The sequence below is a fragment of the Tyto alba genome, unplaced genomic scaffold (genome assembly GCF_018691265.1).
Source record: "Tyto alba isolate M040663 unplaced genomic scaffold, T.alba_DEE_v4.0 Super-Scaffold_32, whole genome shotgun sequence".
Lineage (NCBI taxonomy): Eukaryota > Metazoa > Chordata > Aves > Strigiformes > Tytonidae > Tyto > Tyto alba.
This window is the reverse complement of record NW_024881307.1, coordinates 3,830,051-3,847,375: the sequence shown is the minus strand read 5'-3', so window position 1 is coordinate 3,847,375 and position 17,325 is coordinate 3,830,051. Positions and strand designations below refer to the sequence as shown.

Sequence of the window (17,325 nt, the reverse complement as noted above, 5' to 3'; positions counted from 1 at the left end):
CGCACGGCTCGCTGCTGCCGGGATGGCTGCACGCCTCAGACAACTTATTTGTTCCCGGGAATAAAAGAGGAGCGTTAAAACCTTTTGTCTGCGAGAAGTAGTTCCTTGGGAAATAAAAGGATTATGGAAATTAATATTTAAAGAAACAAAACAAAACAACTCGGGGACCAACCACCCTTGAACGAGGCTCTAACTCAGGAGCAAACGAGTCGAATAAAGAATGAGCCCTTTTATTTCGGTGCAAGAGATTGCCGGGCTTGCTCAGAGGCAGCTCAGGGCTCGGCAAACCGGCAGCGGCCACCCTCAGCTTTTCCCAGCCCCTGCCTCCTCTCGGGGTGCTGGTAAGGATGCTGAGCCCCAGGAAAAGGTCCAGATGGCACACGCCACCCGCTTCGAGCAAATTAGCAGTGGCTGCAGTTCCCGAAGCGGTGTCAGACTTATAGCAAGGACGGGGGTAGGGCTCGTTAGAGGGCTGCTTCTCTTAACGATACCCACTCATTATTCACAAGCACGGAGCTGGACAGCTTCCTCCTCCGAGGTCCACGCGCTCGGGGGGCGAGGTGGGGGACCCGGTGGGGGACAGATGCTCCTAGAGGAAAGGTTTGGCAGAGGCTGTGGCCGGCACCGAGCCACTTTCCGTGCGGTTTTTCCACCTCCTCGCCAGAACGCTTGCAAAAGGCCCACGTAAACCAAATATCGAGGCTCCCAGAGAGTTCCTGAGCAGCCAGCAGCTCCGTGCTCCTGCTCGAGCACCGATGCTGCTCTCGAGGCACCCAAGATGCTCTTCCCTCCCACGCTCCCCCTTCAGCCAGACCCCAACGAGCCACCCAACAAGAAGCCCTCTCTCCTCTTCCTTCTTCACTCTTCCTTCCGTCCCGCGATGTTTTCCCCGTTGCCGCTTGCAAGGTGAGAGAGGACAGCGTCGCCAGAATGAAAGATTCTCCTGCGTGCCCTCTCCCAGCAGCGGCCCTAATTCATTTTTCACGGCCCCTTGCAGTGACAAAAGCCGCTGCTTCTCTCTTGTAAGCGTGCGCCATGCAATAAGTCAAAGCTGATGTGCATTTTCCCCCTGGGTGCCGAAGCTGTGCTTCTGATTTAATTTGTCCTGTTGTTTGGCTCCCAGCCTTTGCCGGTGAGTTCCTTTGGAGAGGCAGCGAGGTAGGGCCCCATACGTGTGGAGGGGCTGCCTGACAGATGGGGTACAGTGGGTAGTGTTTAAATAATTTGCTGCAATGATACCAAGACGTTGGAGAGTGACAGATGCTGCCGGAGAAAATTGCTCAGACAAACACACGCATCCTGTTTGCGGGAGTGCTGCTCCTCGATTAAAAGCCTGTTGCAACTTGGCTTTCCTGGAGCCCGTCCCACTTCTGGCAGCTTTCTCGCCGTCTCCACGAGAAGCTGTGGTGCCCAAGGCTTGGCGAGGAGAGAGGAGGCTCAGGAGAACACCACGAAATGAGGTGCTCCCGCCTGCTATTTGCAGGAGCCTTGCAAAGCACCCCAACTCCCTGCCAAACTCGAGGCGCCCCGCTTTCCTCTGGATTTGTCTGAAAAACAGCTGCTGGCGGCCAGAACCGTAGGGTCCCTCTGGCTGCAAATTTAAACCCAAAGGCTTTCTCCGTAGGACAAGCTCTTAAGAAGCAATTGCAATCCAAAGCGTTAAATGGCTATAACCTCAGCTAAGCTGTATTTCAGCCGCATTAAGAAAATATCCCTAGGATGGGAAGCAAGTGGCATAATGGCATTAGAGTGAAAAAATAAGCATCAAGTGCCGGCTAAATCCATCCCCAGCGCTGGCAAGAAGTCACGGGGATCTGGGAAACTTCCCCTTCTCCTTGCGTATCCCTGCACATGGCTCCCAGCAAGCCCAGACACCGTCACTGCTGTGCTTTTCTGCAAACGGGGGATATTTTCCTTCTCTCAGGACCCCCTGACCCCTCTTCACCCCCCCCCCCTCTCCGGAGCCACCCGAATCGTGGCAGGGTGAAGCTCGCTGTTGCCTCTCCATCATCTTTAGCCTGTCTTTATTTTTTCAGACACGCTATTTTCCAGCCCAGTGGCCTTGCTCTGTCCCTCGTGTTTTATGGCACTGATGTCTCCATTTCTGGAGAACCGTTCGCGAGATTGCGGCTTATCGAGAGAAGCCGGGGAGACGCACAGGCGGCGAGACGGATGGGCTCGGCCCGGCTGGGGGGCTGTGGGGGGCTCGCCGAGGATGCTGCTAGCCCAAGGAGGGCAGGTGGGGAGCGGGGGGCCACGCCAGGAATTACAGGGATGGGTGATGCTGGCCTCCGGCCCCTGGGAGGGACTGGGAAGCGGGGGCCTACAGACTGGGCTGAGCCCATCGTCCCCTCTCCAGGCCTCCTGCGAAGGTATCGGCCCCGCTGCGGGCGCTGGGCGGGCAGGGAGAGGCATCGCTCTGCCAGGGAAAAGCCCTTTCAAACCGCAGCAGTGAATCACAGGAAGGGGAAAAACCCACGGGCTACGGCATTGCTCTGGCTTTAAATTATACTGTAGGAGGATAAAAATAAAAGAGGGGAAGACAGAGAGAGAGACCAGAAGGAAAAAGAATTGCCATTGTTTTACCAAGCAGATGGGAAAGTTCAGGGGATCAGAAAAAGACTATTATTAACTTGACTCGACCGCGAGAAGATGGGAAAGGAAGAGGCATTTTTTTTCCCTTGCGGTGAGGAATAATGTGGCAGGAGTCATTTCAACAAAGAGTCAGAAGGAGACGGTGCCATCGGCTCCAGGCAGCCCCTGAGTTCTCCCCACGGCCTGGGCATGTCACCAGGCTTTGGCTTTTTGTCCCCTTCCCCCCATCACACACGGCTCTTGCAAGGGCGAGGGGGGGCCGGGGCGCACACCCCTCCCCAGGGATGTGCCAGCTGTGCTGCCAGATGTGCCCGCTGCTGGCGGCGCTGCAGCTGCCCGCACCCCTCCACCACAGGGCCACCTATCCCAGCCACCCCAATTCCTGCCGCAAGCCATTAAAGGATACACTAAATACACAACTAATCTCCCCACTTTTCCTCCTGGCCATGTAACCACGAGCAGAACGTGAGGATTTTCTTCTTCTTCTTTTTTTTTTTTTTTTTTTTCCTAATTTTCTTTTTTTTTTCCCCCCCAATTCACGTGACAAGCCCTTTTTTCTGCGTGTGCAACAGTGCCTGCAACTCCGGGGCTACTCACCTCTGTTCTTAAGCTTGGTACGGGGCGGCCGAGCAGCTCTGGCTCACGAGCACAGTTCAGCTCCTTGCCCATGTGAGCGCAGCCCCGTTTCTCAGCCTCACCAGAGACAAGGAAACTCCCTTTCCTACCCACGCTCTGGCTAGGGAAAGGGCACAGCCCCAAATCTGGGGACACTGGCCCAGCACAGACACTAACGACTGATGTACAAAGCGGAGCAAACACTGGTGCAACATCTTCAATGTCAACTATCAAGGTCACGGGGCAGGGAAAGGAGGAGGTGGAGCATCCTTCGCCCACCACGTCCCTCCTTACAGCCAGTCTCTTTGCCACTCTCCAACTTTTCTCCCTTTCCCTCCAGCGTATTCTGCATGGTTTCCCTCTCTCCTCCCTCCTTCCCTCTTCCTCTCTCTGCCATGTGGTCCTTCCCTCGGTCCCTAGACCTCGCCTTCTCACCTTTCCTTCTCCACACCCGCATCCCTCCCGTGCCCCGGGGATGCAGAGAGGGGCTGGCAACCTGCCCTGCCTTAATCCTGTGGCTACCAACTCCTCGGGCACTTAATATTCACGACAGAGAGAAACATTTCACGGCGAATTGGACGCACATTCAACTGGAAATGGAAATTTTATGACTCTTCTCACTCTGCGCTGCAGATTACACCAGCTGAGAAAACATGGAAGCAAATGAACAACCTGTGAACTGTAAAGTATATTAATAATGAAATCACAGCCCGGGAAATGAAGGCTTTATTCTGTTTATATTCTGCTCCATTAATAGAGAGCGCTCGTGCTAGCTCCACCCCATTAGCCAGCAATCTGTGCCGAGGAGGAGTGCAAGAATGGCAGAGGAATGGCGTCGGGGGGGCAAAAACCTCCTTCACACTGGGGCAAACATCACAAGGGCAGGAGTTTGGTTCAAAACTCAAAAAGGGGCGGGCAAGGGAACGTGGGGGATGTGTTTGGCCTCAGTGCCCTGCCCTGTGCAAGCTCAGTGAGCAGAGAAGACGTTAAGAGGGAAGGAAGGCAGCAAGTGGTGATGCAGGGAAAAAGAAAGGCACAAATTTCAGGGGGAAATCAGCTCCAACACCACCAGAAAAATAGTCCGTTGGGGTTTGAGCATCTCCACCACCTCTGCGGGCACCCTTCCCACCCCTCAGCACGACATCCCGTCCCTCGGGGGATGGAGGTACCCCCACTCGTGCACCCGCAGCCCCGAGGCCATGCTGATGGCTGCAGGAGAGCAGCGGCAGACCCCGCCGGGCTATAGCAGGGCTTGGGCAAACAAATATTTCGGTGCTATTCCCCCAACATCCAGCCCTGCCCTTGGCTCAGCAGACCTGGGCCACACGCGAGGGAGCCCAGCCGGGCTCTTTCCTCCCCAAAAACAACTGCGGCGGCTTATGCAAAGCACATCACGGGAGCTAAAACGAGCCAGAGCCGAGCTTTCTATAGCTGAAGCGACCCGGTGTTGACAGAATGGGGACGCGTTTCCACAGCTCAGATTTTTATAATAATACCTCGGGGGAGTCGCTGGCAAAGTTTGGCCCAAACATAATTAGTTTGCACAGCTATTAGGGGCTGATAAAAGGTTTTAATTTGTGTGGAGATCTCTCGAATCTCAGACACTCCCGTCCCTTGCTCTTCCCCACGCCAGGCGAGTCCCAGGCAGGGAGCAAGCCACCGACACAAAGCCACACATTTACCGGGGAAGGAGGGAGCTCGGCACTGAAGAAGAGACAGAAAATGCAGCAAGATGACACCGGCGGCGTGTTGGGTTTTGTCCGCCTCGTCCCACCACGCCAAAGAAATAACCACCACATCCCCTTCTTCCCACAGTCCGCCGAGGTGCTGCTGGGGATGGAGAAAGGATGCTGGCACGAGCGACGCTGCCAGTTGCGTGAAAATTGCTGATTCTGCACAAAACCAGAGCGTGGGATGCTTCGGGTGGGGGGAGGGCAGCGAGGGCGTTATCCCCGGCAAAAGGAGTGAATAAAAACTTCCCCGCTGCCCTAACCCGGTCCCGCCGCCGCCGCTTCGCGCGCACGCAGGGCTGACACGATTGTCATGCAAATGGGGCAGGGCTCAGGAGCGAGAAAAATAAATCTCTGGTATTTTTATTAACATGGCTTTGTACAGAGCGCCAGCTCCCTCGCGCTTGGGCACGGCAGCAGCACAAATCGGGGCCCTTTGCAACTCCACAGGGGGTCTTGCTTTCGCGGAAAAGGTGGCCCGCGGCCCACGGGATGAGCTGAAGGAAAAAATTTGGGGGTGCGGGCAGAGCTGCCTGCTTTTGCACCCCAAGGGCAGAAGAGAAGAGCGACTGGCCCACCCACCTCCCCGGGCTGCGATAGAGTCGAGCACGCTCTGCCTCTGGCAAGGAGGGGAAGCGTGACATTGCAAAGCTATGTTTAGGGAATATGCTGAAGCTGAGAGGTTTGGGTTTTTTCTCCTTTTTTTTCCCCCCTCCCCCCCCCCCCCCCCCCCCCCCTTTTCTTAAGGGAAAGACATTGCCTCATTTGTAGCTGGTAGGGGTCTTGTTATTTTTGTACCAAGATGCATATTTTAAAGGCGGCTGTGCCAAGTATGCAAACAAATCAGCTCAGAGAGTTCATTTCCACCATGTGGGGAATCAAAAATATTACTTTTATATATATACACGTACAAGTACAAAATCTCCCCTCGCTCAGAAAGAGCAGGCAGAACCAGGGCACATGAGTGGATGGGAAAAGCTAAAAAGAGCGACCCACAGCTTAGCACATGGGCTCTAACTGTGTTTAAGTCAACTCCTTGAGGAAAGCAAACCCTGGATGCAAAGCCACCAGATCCCGGCTCCTGCTGGGCCAGATCCTGCTCCCGTGGGAGGCGACGGGGAAGCTGCTGGCACTCACGGGGCTAAATATTCACCCTGCTCCCGTCAGGATCCCGTTGCTGGTCACGACACGTGTCCACGTGCTTTCCACGCAAGCCCTGCCAACGCCAGCTGCCTCCTTCTCCTTCACCACGACCACGCACGAACCCGACGTCCCTCTCAAAGTCCTGCTTCCCCAAGAGCATCCCAACCTATTTATTTGCACCCAACGCGATGCAAAAGGAGCCGGGCCACCGGCGACCCTTTTCCTGGCCGACCTGTCCGGCGCGCGCTGATTAAGCGTGCATCAAAACCGGTGGCAGATTTACAGGTTAACAATGATTTAGAGAAGTGCACCGCAGCCAAATTAATGCCGGCTATAATGTAGTTTACCTCATTAAACAATGCACACCAAGATCCTGTCTGTTGTAAAACAATTGGTCTCTGAAGCCTAGTGTTCATCTTCCAGGGTTGCTGGGAGATAATAAATGGGTAATATTCCGGCGATAATGGTAATGGAGTCACGGCTCAGAGCTAATATTATGGCAAAGCAGTAATTATTTCAACAGTAAACAAGGGGACGGTTGAGCTGCCGACAGGATTGGAGCCGGTCGAAATGCTTCAGTTAATTTAGCTGGAGCCCAGGCCTGCAACTGCCTCCTGGAAGGAGGACGAGGTGCTGGGCCACCAAATGAGTCGGACGAGCCGCCCGGCCACCACGAGACCGGGGGGGGACACAAGCAGCGGGGCGAGGTGGGACACGGCGGGCCAAGCCAACCCAACGCGGCAGCTCAGGGCTGGCTCTGTGCTCCACCATACAGCCACGGTAGGAGGACTCACACGCCCCTCCTTTTGAGACACCCCTTCTCTTGGCTCACACACCACCCCGAAAGGAGACGAGAGGCAGTGCAGAAACACAAGCCCCAGGGTGAACACCGAAGCAGCCTTACACAAACCGCCCGCTCTCTCCGAGAGAGATTTCCCTGTTAAAAGGACAGCAGAGGGCACGGCGCTCTGGTTTTAAGTTAATTAGGTGACTCGAGGCAGGGTTAAAGGCAGCGACCTCGCGGGACGCTGAGCTGATGGCTGCGAGGGCCAAGGCGCCACTGAAGCAGGCGGAGATTTTCCCACCCGAGCAGATTCCCCTTCCTTCTGTGCACCCCGGCCGGGCTCCAGGTCTGATGTCCGACCTCCAAATATCCTCTGTCTCCTATCCACAGAGGATGCTGGAAAGGTGAAGACAGCAAGTGAAATGCTTAATGGACAAACCTCCGAGAAGGGAGGACGTGTCCTCTTCCCAGGGACAAGCAACTCTTCAAGCTGGATTTTTTTTGCAGTTGCTTCTTTTGTTTTAAGCCCCGCCAAGAGAATCAATATATCCAAATATACCAGACTTCTCCCAGAGTCCCTTCACTGGGTTGCTGCTGATGTATAGACAGATGATCTCATGAGACCTCTGCCACATTAGGCCACCGTGTCTCATCTATCTTAAGTGCATATACGAGCTGTGATTACTACCGCGTCTGAGCGCCTCACGTCTTGAATGTAGTTATCCTCCCATCAGTCCTGCCAGACAAGGGACTGCTATTATACCTCTTCCAGGGAGGATCCGGAGGGCCATGGAGGTTAAACAGACTGATCGCTGAGGATATTCGGGACGTGGCAACGCCAGGACCCTCCGAGCATCTCCCCTGTCTCGTGCCTCTGCCTTGCTCAGACTCAGCTCTGAGCTCAGACTCAGCTCAGGACTCTGGCTCCACATGGGATGTAGCTTTCAGCACCCAGCCTAATCCTGAGATAAATGAGGGATTCCCACTATAAAGACCTCTCGATCAGACATCTTACAAGTAAACACACCATCAAGCCAAACCATAATGTTTCCTACCCTGGCAGCTACTGTCTTAAGCCTTACACCAGAATCCATCACACTACAGCAATACTTGAAAAGCAATTAGACAAAACCATGGCAGGGAAGTCCATCAAGGGTCGTTAAGGATGACGACTTGGATGCAGGCTCTGGCTCAGGACCTCTGCGTGTGGCAGACCAGTGCCGGCGAGGCAAACGTGCCAGCGAATGTATCCGTGTGCTCACACCTAGTTTTTACACCCTTTCCCCGTGGCCCGTCACGGCAGGATAACCGCTCTTGTCGTCTGACCACAGAGCCCTCGTTATCATTACTGCGAAGCCGTGCCTGCTCCTCCTGGGACACGAGGCTGCCGAGGGAGAGCCCTCGCTTCTGTTCCTCGGCACGTTTTCCGAGCTTAACGGGAGGCATGCCGAGCCTCGTGCCTGCAGCACCGATAAACATCCCCCGCTTAGCTCAACGCGGTGCCGCTCGCTCTGCTTTGGCGTCGCCCTGCGCCCGGCAGCTCGGGACGCCGCACTTTTTCCTAGCTGAGAAATCCCAGACTTCATCCCCCGAGAGATGAAAACTGGCCTGACAACGCGGGAATCGCCATGACAACGTCAGAGTTAACCCCCCCAAAGTAAATAAAAAGCCCAGTAACTATGGAAACACCTGAGTGACCAAAACCAGACTTATTAACTAGAAGACCTCTCCGCAGTTTACAGACAGCATCGGCACCGTGAGGCTGGGGACCGTAAGACACCCGAAGCCTTGGAAACAAAGAGATGCTCGGCACCTACGGGCGCAAACACCAGTGTGCGTGGGCACACACAACCCCACCGGCCAAGTCCTCCGCGCAACCTCCGCCTCCTCTGGAAAGATGCTGCTGCCTCCATGCTGGATGTTATACCCGGACCATGGTTATCTACATCCCCCTCTCCCTCTCTGCCTTCCTTCCTCCTTTCACCCTTCTGAGGACGCCTCCCTTGACTCCTGTCCTCACGGTGGTGGCACCACAGGGGTGCCAAGGGGGGGATGGAGCCACCCCAACACATGCCACCCCATCACACGCCGGAGCTCGGCTTCCCGGCATGGTTTCGGTGAGCTGTGTTTTGAAGCCGTGGTGCCTGGCAGCTCCGGTGGCTGTCGTGCTGCTGTCTGGAGCATCCCAGCCCACGGCAGAGCCCCAGAGCCATTAAGCCTCCTCCACCAAGGCTGTGACTACACCAGCTCCCCCTTCTCAACCCACTCAGCTGCATTAACAGGAGCTGCCGTGGGTTAGGACAGCGTGACTGGGAGAAGAAATAAAAAAGGACAGAGAAGGGTGAGGCAGAGGGACGGAAGATAGGCTGTAGCCCATCTTGGTTGGACTGGCCACACGTTCACAATATCCTTCTCCAGAGCCAGCATCCTGCTTTTGCTCGCGGCAGGAGGATGAGGATGGGCACAGGTAGGACCAGTCACCATTCAAGGCTCCGAGCAGCGACGGGGCCACTAGCAGAAGCCTCTTCTCTTGCTTAGGTTCACTCAGTTCTTGAGCTATGCAGCAAAAATGCTCTCCTCCTCCCGGCTGCAGAGAACTCTTCCAGCCCCCAAACCAAACGGAGAGCCTCAAAACCAGGCTTAGTGGCTTCCATAACGAGGCAAAAACTCAGCAGAGCTTACCAGACCAAGCTGAGAAACACATATCGCACCGGACCAGAGCAACGCAAGGGTGAAGAAAACAGCCGAGAGGTCAAGGGAGCTGGGAGAGGCTGGAAAAGGGTCTTGAGTGAGATCAGTCACCGAGGAGCTGGGCTGCTCTCGGTGTAAATCCTCTGAAGGACCCGACCGCCCGCTCCCCCGGTGAGCAAACACTCTTATTTGCTCCATTTCCCACCAAGAGCCGCACAGTAGGCTTACAGCTGCCAAGAAAATAATAAAGCCCGTGAAGTGCCTTTGCACGGAGGAGCGCTCGCCAGCCTAAGCGTGGGGACCGGCTCCTTCAGCTACCGGTCCGTCCGTGCCTGGCACAGACAGCGCGATCAAAGCCTCTCCCCAGCGACCCCGGTGAGAGCCGCTTACCCACCCCGCTATGTAAACCCTTAAATTATGCACCAGCTTCCCCTTAACCAATTCTCCCCGGTCCCTTTTCTCCACCGCTCCAAGCGGGAAGGAACAGGAGGCGGCTCGCTCGAGGCTTCCCCGGGGATGAGCGGTGAGGCGGACCTACAACCGAGAGGGGCTGGCAGCTAGCTTTGGGGCCCCGCTCGCTCCTGGCTCTCCAAATTGAGAACATATCCGACCAGGGAAAGGGTTACCCTCTCGGCATCTGCTCTAGCACTTCCATGCACCTGCCGTGGCTCTTATTCCAGTCCCCCTGCTCCCAGGCCTCGTCTATGCGCGCCGAATGCAAAATGGAGAAGCAAATGTCCCCTTCGGTGGTTTGGCAGAGCCAGAGAGAGAAACAGAGGAGCTGCCTACAGAGATGGGCAGCCACCAAACTTGTCTCAGGCCACCTCTGGGCTCAGCACCCTCCATCAGCAGGAGGCCAGATTCAAGTAAATCTCTGTGATCATTTGTTCCCTTTGAGTTTTGAAAGCAGAATGCCTAATCATGGCCAAAATCAGGTAAGAGCTGCTGCTGCAAATTACACAGCGCCACAGGTAATTTCTGATTAGCTCACTCTTCCTCTCCTGGTGCATCCTCAGTTTCCATAGCAGCTAAGTCCTAAGTAAAATGGAAACATCTGGTTCAAGTGCAGGTAAAGGTTCCCTGGGGAAAGAAACCTGCTGGATGGCAGCAAACACAGAAAATAGCTCTCGCGAAAGAGAGAGGCATCGTAAGCCGGGAGGCTGGTTAGGAGAGGATGGATGGCGTGCGGGAAAAGGCAGCGAGGGGCATAGGAGCGGGAGAGGAGGGTCCTGGGGGAGCGGGAGGGGACGCGGGAAGGAGAGCAGGGCTGCGGGGACAGCGAGGTGCATGTGAAAAACAGGCACTGAGGCGGGCGAGCAAGACAAAAACACGGTCAGGGTAGATAAGGGGAAGAGGAGAAAGAAGAAAGGGCTTCAAGGTGGGAGCACGTGGACCGCCACAACCATAAATGCCGCCTGATGGTGACGGATACGATGACAGCAACTTTGATGCCATGGATGGATGCTCGGGGCCAGAGAGGAGCACACGGATCTGCGCCCTGCGTTTCATCATTCGTCCGCGCACAGACCCCGACCAAAGGCCACTGTCTCGGAGGAACGACTACCTAAGGTGCAGGAGCCAACACGTGCACGAGGGGAACGTTTTTTCCAGAGGCTCCTGTCAAGGGAAAGGGCTGGGATGCCGCCGACTCAGCTCGCTCTCTGCCTGGGCTATGGAGAGTGATGGATCTGGCCCAGCAGCTCGCTACAGCGCTGACAAATAGCAAAAAATCAATGGAGCTGCACCGAGACACCGCAGCCATCGTCAGGCAGCTGAACGGAGAGAGCAGACACGGAGCCATCCATCACTGCTGCCGTGGCGGCGTCTCCTTGGGCCGCCGGACAGCCCGGCCGGGGCGTCCCCAAGGAGAACTTGAGGCAGTTGTCTGGGACGACAGCCCACGTTGGCCAAACCTCAGGGGAAAAAATGGCTGAGGTTGAACCGAAGCGCTTAGATGGGAACAGAAGATCAGAGCCAGGCACCGCCCCTTGGCCGGATGGCTCATCCCCCCCGCAAAACCCCCAGATCTCACCCCCAGCTCGGCACTGAGGACCTGGGAATAAACAGGGCAGCAAAACGCAAAGCAAATGCCAAAAAAAGAAACTGGGAAACTGGTTTGAAATAACATGCTCCCGAACAGGCACGTATGGGAATTTGCTTCCCAGCAGTCACACCCACACAGTTCTACTCAGGTTTTGCTTACCAATTAACAAGGCCACCAATTAATGCTTTGTGTGTTTTCCTGCTCATTTGCGCTATTTACAGTCCTCCTTTGATGCAACGTGCAAGAATTCCCTGAAAACTTTTTCAAATAGGGTCGGACAAGCACATTCAATCCCTAAGCACGACAACCCAACCCGGCACCGACTGCCAGTTCTCCACATGAGCAAAACCGTAAGCTCCTCTCCCAGACCACCAAGACGGGTGCTTCTCCACCAGAGCCACCAACTCCTGCATTAAGTCACGCCTTTTTGGGGCACATCAGCTTCTCTTTGCAAGTTAAGTGCCACATAAACCAGGCAGCGACACCTCCCCAGCCGCTCGCAAATGGCGCTGTGCCATTTTTGAGGAATATTTCTGGTAACATCTCTTACCTTTGGGCGAGATGTGTCTCCAGGTGATCGTTGGATCTGGCCTGCCCGTGGCTATGCAGGTGAGGCTGACGTTGCCGCCCTCGTTGATGGAGATGTCAGAAGAGATCTCGGTGATTTTCGGAGACACTGCGGTGACACAAAGAGGGAAATGAAAATGCAACCGGTTCTGCTCCAACTCCATTCTCAAAATGTGGGCGAGGGAGGCTGAGTTTCCCTCCTCCCTCTACCTCGACAAACTATGCAATAACCCATCAGTCTCATCTGACTTGACGGGAACACACAGGGGAAAAGTGGGGGCAGAGAAGACGGGGCTGAAGCGGGAAGAAATTGTAGCCAGAGGGGATTTAAGTCATTTTAGGGACGCTTGAGACAGCTCCTGCATGGTGTGTGAGACGGTCCTTCTTCCCCACCCTGCTTCCAGTACTCATCCTGTCCTCCCAGCCCTGACGAACCCTTTCCAACAGAGCTGCATCCTACTGAGAAAACACCATCCTCCCCCTTCAAACTCCCCCCAAAGGCGGCAGTCGCTCCCGGCGTTAACAAGAACACCCAAAGCATGAGTGTGGCTTGCGGCTCTTCCTGCAGGCTCTCAGTGATGCCCCTGCAACCAGAAAAGCATCAGGAGGAGCACGAAGATGCCAAGTCGACCGAGGAGCCGCTAAGGTCTCCCACCGTGCAAAGGGAGGGAAGCTCAATCGGGATGAAAGCCATCCCACTGCGCTGGGGGATGCCATCACCAACGCTGAGGAGGGGGTCAGATACGAGGGGCCCGGACCCGAAGAGAGGACGCACGTACAGGACGGGGGGGGGGGGGGTGGTGATAAGGGGGGCTGGGAAGGGGTGAGGAACAAGCAGGGAGCACTCAGCCCCCGTTGCTGCGCGAGCAGAAGACGCGCTGCGGCTGCCAGGGAGGGCTGGGGTTTCTCCAAGCTCTATGGCAGGGCTGTACAAGAAAAACGATCGGCTGCTGTTATCAGCCTGCACCTGCAGAACATAATAAAGACCATCACCTTCCTCGGTTTATTTTTTTTTTTTCCCAGGCCGTTCTCCAGAGCCTAGCAGCAGATTGGCACCCTGCTGCGGCGCTTTGCAGGAGAGTCACAAATCACTTGCAAAGCATCCTGCTCCTGCCACCCTCCCTGGGCGAGCCCCGTTCATCGACTCGCTTGAAGCTGCAGCCCAGACCGTTGCAAAACCCCCTAATTCCTGACTTGGACCCCACGCCCCAGCACCCTTTCCCTGCCTCTCCCCACCTCCCACACCTTCCCGGGGCTGCGCCGAGCCGGAATGACTGCAATGGCCTTGCACGCATTGCCTCTGCTGTGCAGGTAAGTAATTTATTGATCCGTAAAGCACTCCAAGACGCTCTGGAAGGGATTATGTCATGCCAGTGCCGTGCAATAAAATAAAAAATGATGGATTTTTTGTGAACATGAGGGTGATTTAGGGTTTGTAGTTGGAAGTGTAGTTAAAGTACATTTTAAGTGGAAATCAAGGTGGGTAATGAATTATTCTCTGTTTTGAAGGGCTTCTGGGAGTTCATTTTTTTGCTGCTCTGGGCACGACGGCTAATCTGCTAATCACGCACCGGAGGACAACTACGGATCAGATGCTCCCAGAACAGTTGGGGCTCTGGGGCAGGTCAGTGGAGGGCAGGAAGATGCCACCAAAAGAACTATTAATATACATCAGTGTTATTAAGCTCAGCGTAAGGGGACAGCACAGGTCTCCTGGGACCACCCGCCTGGACGGAGCTGGGAGATGTTCTGCCAGTAGCCGGGTAGTCCATTAAGGAGATGCAATTAATTGCAACAACACTATGCTTGCCCCGCTGTGCTCCTGGCGAGGCCGGGACCGCTAGCCAGGAAAACCACGTGTGCTTTAAATAGACCGAATTTACAGTCTGGACAACAAAAATAGGCCAAGGAGGTATTACCATTGCCATTTTAGAGAGGTGGAAAGAGACAAGCGGAGGCGCAGTGAATTGCCCGCCGTCGCCCGGGAAGAAGCAATAGCTTCCAGCTGTAAGTCCTGACAAAACTAGAGCAATATCTATCACCTTCGATGCGATGCTCGCTAAATCACAGAGGAACCTTTCTTATGTTTTGAACTACTGAAACCACATCAACCCAGTTCAGCTTGTTTTGCAGAGCTCACTGAGACAGAAAAAAAAAAAAAAAAAAAAAATCAAGTCAGACTTTGCACCGCGACACGCGGATTTGCACCCGCCCAGGCGAGAGACGAAAACCTGCAATCAGACAAACTGACCAGATTCTAAAACGTAATTAAAACAAATTCAACTTGGATTTCCCGGAACACGAGCGTTACATCCTCCTCCTCAGCAATACAGCAGGAGATTGGAATTTTGCTCAGACCAGGAAGAGGAGGAGAGATGACTGTGTTGCTGCTTGGCTGGGCGATGGGACACGTTGCAACTCTCTCGGACAAGTGCAAAAGCAGCTCGAGCACCGGGGAAAGAGCCCACTGTGCCCTGGCGAGCTCGGGACACGCTCGGGGAGAGGCGATCTGTTACGGCCCACCCAGGACGAGATGAGGCAGGAATGGCTGGGAAGTAAACCAGAGCGACAATGTCAGTGAATACGTAGGCTAACCCTTAAATTAAATGTGCAGTGGTAGGATTTAACACGACAGTTATTGTATGCTAATTAAACGTTTGAATAATTAACCACATGAACTATTTAAAATGCCTTTCTGGAGACTGAACAGGTATGTTGTAATGCTTTAACCACACTAGAGAGGGAAATCTTAATAAATAAGTGATCACAAGTATATGTTTAATATTATTTAATGGTCACCAGTGCTCCTGTTCCCTCTGCATTAGAACGTTTTCACCGTCAGCTGGCATTTCTGCTGCAGTGGGGCAGAGGAGAAATTTCTTATGCTGAATGCGGGACGCAGATGGAGCTGTGCCCCTATGGGAATGAATAAATAAATAAAGCTAAATAAATGCAGGCTTCCCAGGCGGGAACCCTCTCCTTGCGGGCAGTCCTTTTGTGTTCAGCATCTCTCTTGCTCAGAAGTGATTAAACATGGCAGTGTTGGCCAAGCTGCTCCAGTGACACAGCACAGATTTCCCCAGAGGCGGGCTGGTGTTTTATCGATCTGACTTCTTTTTTTTTTCCCCCTATCCTTGCCGTGATGATGGGAAAGGTCTCTGGGCTGCTCTCAGCTGCTGTAGCCCCCCCTCCCCGCCCCCCCAGGTGCTCAAGGCAAGCCCCCATTTTGCCCGGACTTGGCACCCGCTCGCACACGCGGAGTCCCCGGGACAGAAAGCAGCTTGCTTAAATATTTAACTAAACCATATGGTGCGTTACACGTTCGAGGGTGTTCAGTCAGGTGATATATGTCTTTACAGATTCAAGCATATGCGCTTGCCTACACAGATCTATTCCCTGGCACGCAGACACCCTCCTGCCACTAGCACAGACTACATCCCTGCTTTGCTTTCACCTCCAAACACCCGTCCCAGAGCCAGCACTGGCACAGAACCTCACACCCTCCATGCAGGTACCCCTTGGCCCTGCCATCTCCTATCATCATTAATTCCCCATCCATCTTCCTTGCGATGACCACGCTGCTTGCCTGGGCTTCCCTCTCCTCGCCAATGTCTCCTGATGCACCCCTTGGCGTGGCTGGGCTCCTTGGGCACCCCAAATTTCAGCCACACACCAGGCAGGAGGCCCCTGAGTATTAGGGGAGTGTGAATCTGGAGCAAGCTCTCCACCAGAGTCAAGGAAGGAGACTTTTGATGAGCCTCACCGACTTGGGTGCCTTCAAGGAGTAATTGCATTTTTATGCCTTAAGCACCTCCTTTCTACCCAGTTTTAGGAGCCAAGCAAGTATCACAGAAAGACACACGTGACCTTTCCAGACCTTTGAAACCCTTCTCATAGCCCCCAGCAGCAGCCTGCGAGCGAGCAGGCTCTCCCGGTAAGCCTGGCAAGCACCTTGCTTCCCCCTCATAAAACATGCAAACCTCCCTCCTTCCAGCAAGAGCAACATCTGCTCCAGATCAAAGGAAACACCAAAGAACAACTACAGGAGTGTCTCGAAGACAGAAGAAGAGGGGGATTCAGACTTGCGTTCGGCAGGCGACCTGTGATGCGCACTGGCAGCTTCCTGAACGTCAAGGGCTGCCGCTGCTCCTGCTTTTAATAACAGCCTCTTACCACTGCCTCCCACAGACCTCCCCGTGTTTTACAGAGCGCTGCTACCACGGGTCCTGCCTCTGGGGCTGGGCGAGGGGGGGACCCCCGGGGCCTTGAGGTGATGCTACAAGCCGGATCGAGCCCACGCTCCTGAGCCAGCAACGGAGGGGTCCACCAAAGCCAGCCGGGACCCCCCGACATCGGGGCTCCCCATCCAACTCCTCCAGGCTGTAACCAGAGCGGTTTAGCTTCCTCCAACAGCAGTGCTGCGCTACCAGGCCCCTCCACTGTGCCTTCTCCCTCTTTTGTGTTCAAAACCTTTCTGCCGTTTTAAGGAAGGCAGAAAGCAAATTGAGAGACCTGCACCTTCAGTTACAGGCGCATTGTTTTTAAATCTGTTTGTGCCGCTCTAACACAACCATAATTAAGAGAAGAGCAGAGAGGGCTTCATCCTTCCATCACATCAACACAGCTCGGGAGCCGTACTGAAGAAGACCACGGGGTGCGAGGAATGTCAAACATGGCCTTAGAGCCTTCTTCCAGCTCCCCCCCCGCCTTGCACACAAACCCCTTACAGTTACAGGTGCCGATCCCACCCCCCGGGGCTGCCTCTGCCCTGGGTTTGCACCCTCACCCCCCTTCTCCCACTGGCACGCCGGGTTCTGCTCCGCTTTGCTCCAACCTGGCAGCAGCCAAAGACACGAAGAAAGCAGCCTGGAAACAAAGAGGATGCACGTTACGGCCTTAATAAGCAATTAATAAATAACTAATGGCAATTGCTTGTTTTAAAGCAAGGCCTAATGAGATGTGTCATACAGCACCGAGATGTGTCTAAATGATTTCCTAAGCAGATAACGGCTCCTGTTGCAGCAAAGCTCTCCTGAGCTTGGAGGACACAAGATTTTTTACGCCCGTCTCTGCAGCACGGTTATACGGCACGGCATCATAATAATTCAGAGGAGGAGGGGGGCGAACAAGACGTTTCCAATCATTCATTAGTAAAG

General features: G+C 54.5%; 1 protein-coding gene across 4 annotated transcripts in view; it reads right to left on the bottom strand.

Moving 5' to 3' along the window:
• LOC116958960 (protein CEPU-1) overlaps positions 1 to 17,325 on the bottom strand; it is a 344,224-nt gene that overhangs the window by 17,587 nt on the left and 309,312 nt on the right. For all 4 annotated transcript variants that reach the window (XM_042800720.1, XM_042800722.1, XM_042800719.1 and 1 more), the window contains one exon: positions 12,153 to 12,278. In XM_042800720.1, the coding sequence (XP_042656654.1) occupies positions 12,153 to 12,278 (126 nt within the window). The remainder of the gene's footprint in view (positions 1 to 12,152; positions 12,279 to 17,325) is intronic.